Genomic DNA, 9,666 nt, shown 5'->3' with positions numbered 1-9,666 from the left:
AAAAAAAAAAAAAAAAAAAAAAAAAACAGATTTACATGAAGTGGGGGTAGATGTTTCCAAGAAGCAACTTGACCTTCTGCTGTCCATGATCCGAGATAAACCTACATCATGACAAGAATCTCAACCGAGGTACACAATATTAAACTCTCTCATTTACCAAAAGCCAATCAGACAGGAATGGCCATTGAAAAGATGATAATATTGGTGGGTGCTCCAGCAAGGCCACAGCCTTTTGCCTGAAATGCATAAAAGTATCTATCTATCTATATATATATATAATTAAATTTAATTAGAGGTTATGTTAACTTCATGAAGGGATGGTTTCATCAAAGGAAATACTGGTTCAATACTAGTATTTTGAGGGAATGAATTTCCTTAAAATAATAGGTATATATAAAAACAATTTATATTCATTTAAAAGAAGAAAATGGAGATTGTGAAGTTAATAATTGTTTATTATTAACAGCAAATTGGTCATCTTCACTTACAGCTCTTTCTATTTACATAACATGTTATGTCCTGTTATTTGTATTTGTGTAACATTCTCCATTTTTTTTCCGTCCTTGTTTTCGTATACATTCGCTGCTTTCTTCCAAGGAATCTAATGCTCTTGGCTTAGTTTTTCCTTGGGGCTGGCCAGATTGGAGCAATCTCGAGTATAACCAGCCAAAATTGCAAAGATAATCTGAAACTCGACTGAGGAAAGAAAACTCCAAATGACCCATCCTTGTTTTCTTTGTATTGTCTATCTGAATGTTTTGTTGTCCCTTTTTTTGTATCACCTAACTGTCTGGATGTTTTGCGTTCTTGTCCCATTTTATATTTTATATATATATCATCATCATCATCATCGTTTAACGTCCGCTTTCCATACTAGCATGGGTTGGACGATTTGACTGAGGACTGGTGGACCAAGTGGCTATATCAGGCTCCAATCTGATTTGGCAGAGTTTCTACAGCTTCCTAACACCAACCACTTCGAGAGTGTAGTGGGTGCTTTTACGTGCCACCGGCACGAAGGCCAGTCAGGCGGTACTGGCAACGGCCACGCTTGAAATTTCATGAGAGATTTCATCAAAAGTGCTTTAGACATATCTTAGGAGTCAAGTGGGAATGTTTCATACCAGATACAGAAGTTTTGTTCATGGCATGTTGTAGCTCAATTGAACAACATGTTACTTTGGCTCAAATGAGATGGACTGGACATGTTATTAGAATGAAAAACAAGCGTTTGCCAAGTGTCTTTTTATGATGAGTTCAACTCTGGTAAGCAACCACAACATAAGCCAAGGAAAAGGTATAAAGATTGTGTGAAGGAAAACCTGAAGAAACTAGATATGAACAAAAGTGATAAGGAAAAATGATGTTCTAGATCGGAACAAGTGGAGAGGTGCAATGCTTGGGAGGAAAAGATGTTTCAGCACTCTGAGCTTAAAAGAGATTGTCATAAAGGAACAGTTGGAACTGTAATCAACAGTAAACATTGGATATGTATTATATGTGATCATGTTCTATTGTCAAAAGCAGGATACGTGAATGATATGAAAACACATGAAAATCGAAATGCCCAGATAGGTAATGATTTTGGACACCAACTGCCTCTTGAATTAAATTCTGTTGTCCCTAAAATTTGTCATATTCTTTTTCAGTATTTTAAAGAGATTCATTTTATTCTAACTTAGTGTTTATATCTTTTAATTTTCATTTATCTATTTGTTTTATTTTTATAGAATTATTATGGAGGGCAACGGATCAAATACTGTTTCTAACATTCATTGTTCAGGTATGTCAAGTTGCCTGTTACATTGTGATTTCATCTTCAAGTGACCTAATTTTATTTAATTCTCTTCATTACATGTCTTGGTACAAACTCCCCTTACAATATATTTTTCACACTCTGGCACCTTATCACAATTTTCTAACTCTTCCCCCCACTCATCCACTCTTCTAAAACACAGATAGTCATATAGCTCTTCTTCAGCAAGAAACCCATTCTGCTCTCATCCTGTTCTCTTGTACTTTACCCCTCTCTACTCCTTGTGCTATTGGCATAAAGCACCCCCACCTTTCTACTCAAGCTCTGTAGTCTTGCAAACTGCACAGTGACCCCAATAGTGCTGATGGTATGAAAAAGCACTCGGTACACACTGTAAAGTGATTGGCATTAGGAAGGGCATCTAACTGTAGAAACCATTCGAAACAGACACAGGAGTATGATGCAATCTTTGGGACCATCAAATCCTGTCAAACTGTCCAACCCATGCCAGCATAGAAAATGGACCTTAAATGATGCTGATGATGATGATGATAATAATGGTTACTGCAAATTCTTATAGACCAAGCTTCTTGGTAACATATAATGTATGTGTTAGTCTTTTTACTTTTAATGTGATATAGCTAAAATATAAATTTCTAACATGAGTACAAGGCTACACATTTTGGGGGAGATATATGGTTGGTTATATGTATACTAGTACTTTATTTTACCAACCCCAGTACTTCATTACTATTTTACTTTATTTACTTCAGAAGGATGAAATGTAAAGTTGACTTTGTCAGAGGAGTATGGTAAGTAGCTTGCTTATGAACCACATGCTCCTGGTTCAGTCCCACAGCGTGGCACCTTGGGCAAGTGTCTTCTACTATAGCCTCGGGCCGACCAAAGCTTTGTGAGTGGATTTGGTAGACGGAAACTGAAAGAAGCCCGTCGTATATATGCATATATATGTATATGTGTGTGTGTGTATGTTTGTGTGTCTGTGTTTGTCCTACCAACATCGCTTGACAACCGATGCTGGTGTGTTTACGTCCCTGTAACTTAGCAGTTCGGCAAAAGAGACTGGTAGAATAAGTACTAGGCTTACAAAGAATAAGTCCTGGGGTCGATTTGCTCGACTAATGGCGGTGCTCCGGCATGGCTACTGTTAAATGACTGAAACAAGTAAAAGAGTAAAAGAATTAGTGTAACTAAACAGTACATGGTATTTTCTCTGTTACCAACTGCCCTAGTCTAATTTAAGATATTAATTTGGTTTAAATGACAACATAAGAGCTCTTAGTCACTTTGAAGTTTTATTAATTGATTGTCTGAAGTGTAGGCTGTGTAAAACAGCAATTTTTCAGTGATTTATTTGTATCGTCCAGCAATTTACATTGAATTCTATGACATTGACCTAACTATTCTAGAAAAACCTGCTACTGTTATTGGAGTTACCTTCCCTTCTCTGCCTAAATCATCGTTTCTTACAGGGACACAAAGTTGGACAGTACAATTAAAACTTCTATATTTAAGGGATGAGGAATTATTTACCTTATTTATATTTGACGGATATTTGTCCTCATCTTGTTTGTTGTTAACACAATGTTTCGGCTGATATACCGGTATTAAGGAAGGATAGGAGAATATTAGATTTATAAGCCCTAAAATTCACTCCATAATTGCCCACAGGCATATGGCATAGTGGTTAAAAGAGTGGACTACTAACCCCAAGATTCTGAGTTCAATTCCAAACAGTGACCTTAATAATAATAATAACAACAACATCGAAAAATACCTTAGGAATGAGAACTCAGGTTTGAAATTTCCCCAAGACACCTGATGAAGGCTGGAGGGTATATCAGCCGAAACATTGTGTTAACAACAAACAAGATGAGGACAAATATCCATCGAATGTAAATAATGTAAATAAAGTACAGGTGAAGTCAGTTTTAGTAAGCCCTAGTACTTGGCTTGTAATTATTTTTCATTCCCAAAAAGAAGAAAGTTAAAGCTGATTTTAGCAAGTTTAAAACTTAACATATAAAGGTGTCTATCTAAACACTGCAAGAGATTTTCTCTAACAGTTTACCAGTTCTGCTGTTTTGCTCCCCTTTTTACTGCCCCTTTCATCATTTAACGTCCATTTTCCATGCTGGCATAGGTTGGATGGTTTGACAGGACCTGAAGGGCTGTTCAGGCTCCCTGTCTGAAAAGTATTATCTTATAGATCCATCTTAGAGCTAGCAAGATGCTAAGTCTAATGTTATCCAATAATAAAACCAATGATGGATATTGGATTTACTTTGATATGCCTGCTGGCATGCTTCCACACATGTTCACAACTCACTGCATTTCCTACTACCCCTATCTCTATCCACCTGTCACTCATCTCTCTCACTCCTGCATACTTACTTACCCACCCATATCACTTATATTCACCTTGCTGTAACTTGAGGATTCACCCTGACACATCTTCACAACCATTCTCTTTCTTTTCCCAGCTGAGGTAATCATGTATCTCTGCTACAGCAAAACACTTGTTCTTGTCTCTGTCTATCTTACTTTAACCTCTCATCACCTGGTAAAAAGCCAACTCCCTTAATACTACTCCCTTCAGTAGTTGAGGAGTCTTGTCTTGCAAGTTACCAAGTGGCCTCACTAGTGCCAGTGCCTTGTAAAAAGCACCCAATATACTGTAAAGTGTTAGGAAGAACATCCAGCCATAGAAACCATACCAAGACAGACATTGGAACTTGGTACCATCCTGTGGCTTGTCAGCACCTGTTGAACTGTCCAGCCCATACCAGCAAGGAAAATGGATGTTAAATAATGATGATGATGATTGTTATTATCTAAAACACTATTAAAATATCAGATTTAATTAATAGTTATATATCACTACACACCGTAACGTTGTATATGTTTTTTTGGTTTTAGGATCTTCCCCTACCAACTTCAAAAACAGCCGTGAACATGGTATTTGTGTCTTTCATCATGATGATGATGAAGCATTAGCTTCTGATGTTGTTGACCAAATTTCCAAGGTATCAAAATGTAAATGTAATCTATATAACGAGATAAATACAAGAAAAAATAAAATTTTTGATCATTTGAGTGAAATCACACAAAAGTGTAGTGTTATTGTTTTGCTCATAACAGAAAATATGGAAAATGATGAGAGAACTCAGCATCTGAGAGATGAATTAATTCGAATGGAACCAAATAGAATAGTTATTATAGAAAATAGAAATGTAAAACAGAACGATTTTGGAATTAGTTCTTATAGAAAAATAGATTGGCAAAAAAGCAACAAAGAGAAAAAAATTGAAAAATATTTTAAAGATATAGAACCTGAATCGACATCACTAGTACCACCTAAATCCATCATTTATGTTCAAAATGCCATCATGCAAGCAGGTCACAATAATGTAGTCAATGTAAGTAAAAATATAATTAATTTGTTTTTTTTTAAAGTTGCTGTTTTCTTTTTCTTATATGCTGGTTTCAGTCATTCAACCATGTCCATGCTATCTGCAACACCTTGTTAAGCAGAATGACCTTAGAGCCTGTTTTAAGCTTGGTACTAACTGTATCAATTTTTGTTTGTTGAACCACTAGGTTACATAAACAAATGTAAGCATGGCTACAGACACCAAGGTACACTATGTGTATGGCAATTTGCTTTGCTTGAGAAAATACGTCAAGCTAAATAAAATCATGGCTACCCACACATACAGACATGTCCTTTATGGCCCTAAACCCACTCCCTTCTCCCTACACATAATTCTGTCCTCTGGCAAAGCTCACCACAAATCATCTCCCTAAAACACCACCACCCACTGCAGGCCTCTAGTACCTCTTACCATCACTTGCTATCTCTAAATATCTCCCCTCACATGCTTATGGAACATCTCTGTCCCATCTGTACTACTTATACTTCCCTCCACTGTTCTCTATGCACCAGCTCTCTCTCTCTCTCTTATTGTCTCTATCTTTCTCTTTCTCACACTCTTCCACCTCCCTCCACTTCTTTACCCTACTGGGGTAGCCAAGTATCTTCTCTGGCGATCCCATGTTGGTGTCATGTAGACATGCACTCGTGTCGGTGCCATGTAACAAGCACCTATGCCAGTTAGTTCACCCATGCTGGCTCTATGTAAATAAGCACTTGTACTAGTGCCACACGAAAAGGTACCCATGTTGGCATCACATGAAAAAGCCCCCATTCCAGCAACATATAAAGAGCACCTAGTACACTCTGTAAAGTGGTTGGTGTTAGGAAGAACATCCAGCCATAAGTGGCTCTCCACATTAGGAAGAACATCCAGCCATAAGCTTGCTCTCCACATTTAAACATTCCCCCTATAAACTTCTCTGCATTATGATCTGAAATGTAAGATCATTTTCTATCCTTGATGACTCTGTGTGTGTGTGTGTATTTGCAGTTATTCACACATGTCAAGATTGAACTTCTACTTGCACACTGTTGTTACTTTCTCTCGACCTTCTTCAGTATTTCTTAACTCACCTAGTTAACAATAATTATAAATTACAACAAATGCATGTCTTGAATAGCCTCGGCACTACTATTTATTGCTACCCCTATTGGTAACCCTTCCATTCCTCTAATGCATTCATAGTCCTGCTTCTCTGTCAGTTTATTAGATATCACATTTACATCTTTAGTTTGTTTGTTGTTGCTAAAGTCCACAATCTTCTCTTTTGCCACATACTGTATACGGCAACTTCCCACATGAAATTTAAATGTCATGTACTTGGTTAGTAATTTGTATATTACTATGTTGTATTTTATACTACTGGACTGAAAATTGCCCTCTTTTAGATTTTGAAGCTCCTTGACAAACTGCCACGAGAAGCAAGTTATCATTTTCTAAAAACATCTCGTTCTAAACCTTTGGTTCTTGTTTCTAGAATTATAATACTGGACTGGCTCTTGTGTGGGTGGCACATAAAATGTACCAATTTGAGCGTGACCGTTGCCAGTACCGCCTGACTGGCCTTCGTGCGGGTGACACGTAAAAGCACCCACTACACTCTCTGAGTGGTTGGCGTTAGGAAGGGCATTCAGCTGTAGAAACTCTGCCAAATCAGATTGGAGCCTGGTGTAGCCATCTGGTTTCACCAGTCCTCAGTCAAATCATCCAACCCATGCTAGCATGGAAAGCGGATGTTAAACGATGATGATGATGATGAATACTTATTTAAAGACAGAGCCCTATGAACACTTACCTGTACACTGAATTATCCATTAAAACTATTCTAAGTCATTTATTTATGTTTCATTTTTTTCAGGTGTTTGGGGCCACTGAGAAACCTAGAGGTAAGTGAATGCAAAATCAGTTCTTCTGAAGAGATCACTAAAAATGTAGCACCTGTTATTCTATCTCAACTGCAAACCCAAACAGTATCATATCTAAACTGTTCTAACTTTGCTAGACTCTCTGAATTTGCCTAATTTCTTGAGGCTCCTGTTGTTACTTGTATACAATGTGAAGCTACAGATATTGTCACTGTTGTATATACTTTTGAAAATAGTGTAACTTAATAAACTTAGTAGGTAATTAGTAAAGTACCAGCAAATTCTAGTACTTTCAACATTCAACAACTATCTTTTGATGGACCTGCATCTTTTCTTGTCTTAATGTCCTTAATTATTAACTTTATACATGTATGAATCTTTATTAGATATCCATTCATATTCCTTGCTTTAGTCACCTCTTTCATACTTATTTCTTTTCATTGTTACTGCAACTAAGTGTGCCACTGTCAGGTCAAATACAATTCTGTTATATGATATTCTAATTCATATAAACACAATATGCTTTTATTCAGAATAATCCATGATCTAATCACATCGATTAAAACGTTTTCGAACTCATTCATGTTTGCTCTTTTCTTCACTAAGTGAATCTGTCATCATATCTTTTCTGTAGCCTTCTGGTGTTACAGGATGTAATATATTACATTATTTTTCTTTGTCCTCATTCATATGCATCACATGTCCAAACCAATGTAGTCTTCTCTACATTTGATTCCTCTTATGCCCAACTTTTCTCTCAATCCATTTGCACTTTGCTGTACATGCACACTGATGTTGCACATCCAACAGAGCATACTACCTTCATTTATCTCCAGTCTACACATGTCTTCTGCATTCAGAGCCCATGTCTCACTACCATGGAGTATTAGCTGTTCACACACAAGCATCATATAGTCTACCTTTCACTCTGAAAGAGAGTCCTTTTGTTGCCAACTCACCTCTAATTTATATTGGAATTCATCTAACTTGACAGAGACGTAATGGTCACTAACTTGTTAGAGAAGAGTCTTTCCAGTACCTATTTACCTAGAGAGAATTGCTTCTACTGCTAAAAAGGAAACCACATCTCACATAGGCATATATTTAGGATGGAAAAGTTAGCCATTTTGATTACATTCTAGTTGCTTATTATTTAAGGTAAAGGGAAGATTATCAAAACAGGATAGATTACCTAGTAGTAAGGATGAGGCCAGTGAATGGATGGATACTGAGATTAATATAGCATGCAATGGCATACATTGATATTAAAGGGTGTTTTTATGCAGGTGAATAAAGGCATGTGGACTGGTGGTTAGAATGTCCAGCTCATGATTCTAAGGTTGTGGGTTTAATTCTCAACTGTAGTGAAGCTGAGTTTTGGTACAGCTATCTTTCCATCCATCTGTCACATCCTAGATATGCCTCTGGGTCAAAGATGAGGGAGCCAAGAAGGTATTTATATCAGCTCACAACTACATAGATACCTAAACCAATTAGCAAAAGTATGGCACATATTACTAAGCAATATTTGGTCGTGAATGACGTCTGGTTGCCTTGTACTGCCTTTGTACTTATGTATCTTAAAATATAAGTTTTTAACAATAAAAGTTGCTCGTTAACAATGTGATTTGGTTCTCTTTGAGCCAAGACAGTGTGAAGCTTTTGTGTGTGGGTGTGCATAGATATAGCTATAAAGATATTAATTTTTTGTTTTATGTTTAATTTTTCTTTTTGTAATGTTTAGCTATAGGGCTTTCCTATAAGTAGGTTATCTTCCTTGGCTAGGCAGCACTCCATGTAGACAAACTTCCGCAGACTATCTACGCTATAGGGCTTTCCTATAAGTAGGTTATCTCCCTTGGCTAGGCGGCGCTCCATGTAGACAATTAAACTTCCGCAGACTATCTACGCTATTGTTATTGTTTTACGTCTTATCATGGATATAAAGCAATTCGATGATTCAGCTATCGAAGTACTTACTGTGCCTGAGTTAAAGAAATAATTAAGATTATATGGACAGTATGTTACTGGAAGAAAGGCGGACTTGATTGAAAGGTTGAAAGGTATAAAAATTCTGTCGATATGTCAACGAAGTAAATTCATAGGACGATAAGTCTGATACTTCAGACAGGAATAAGCAGAAGTATTGCCTGATCCCAATCTGCTTTCAACAACCATTCACTGATTTGGCCATGAGCATGATGAGGTATAGAAGAGGTAGGGACAGTCACACTATAAAGTCTAATAATTAGAGGAATATTAGATTCAATGCTGTAAATTTATTATTTAATCAAACAAACACACACACACACACATATATATATATACACACAAAAATAAGAGGAATGACCAGCTAAAGTGCCGAATCGGCATCTATTTCTAGCATATAGAAGTCCACTTTTGCTGGTCATTCCTCTTATTTTTGTGTGTATATATATATATGTGTGTGTGTGTGTGTTTGTTTGATTAAATAATAAATTTACAGCATTGAATCTAATATTCCTCTAATTATTAGACTTTATAGTGTGACTGTCCCTACCTCTTCTATACCTCATCATGCTCATGGCCAAATCAGTGAATGGTTGTT

At 36.7% G+C, this 9,666-nt stretch overlaps 2 protein-coding genes across 7 annotated transcripts in view; one reads left to right on the top strand and one right to left on the bottom strand.

Annotated features, from left to right (window-relative positions):
* The window catches only part of LOC106880739 (anti-sigma-I factor RsgI8-like), a 16,816-nt gene that overhangs the window by 2,629 nt on the left and 4,521 nt on the right, over positions 1–9,666 (top strand). For 3 of the 6 annotated variants that reach the window (XM_014930826.2, XM_014930824.2, XM_014930825.2), the window contains exons 2-4: positions 1,731–1,783; positions 4,697–5,196; positions 7,073–7,100. In XM_014930826.2, the coding sequence (XP_014786312.1) occupies positions 1,738–1,783; positions 4,697–5,196; positions 7,073–7,100 (574 nt within the window). In that variant the 5' untranslated portion in view covers positions 1,731–1,737. Of the gene's footprint in view, positions 1–842; positions 1,576–1,730; positions 1,784–4,696; positions 5,197–7,072; positions 7,101–9,666 lie in introns of those variants that run through there. The other 3 variants (XM_052968659.1, XM_014930829.2, XM_052968660.1) reach the window with 3 other exon arrangements.
* The window catches only part of LOC106880740 (uncharacterized), a 19,464-nt gene that overhangs the window by 8,961 nt on the left and 837 nt on the right, over positions 1–9,666 (bottom strand). The window lies entirely within an intron of this gene.

The sequence above is a fragment of the Octopus bimaculoides genome, chromosome 6, assembly GCF_001194135.2.
Source record: "Octopus bimaculoides isolate UCB-OBI-ISO-001 chromosome 6, ASM119413v2, whole genome shotgun sequence".
Taxonomy (NCBI): Eukaryota; Metazoa; Mollusca; class Cephalopoda; order Octopoda; family Octopodidae; genus Octopus; species Octopus bimaculoides.
This window is presented reverse-complemented; position numbering and strand designations above follow the sequence as displayed.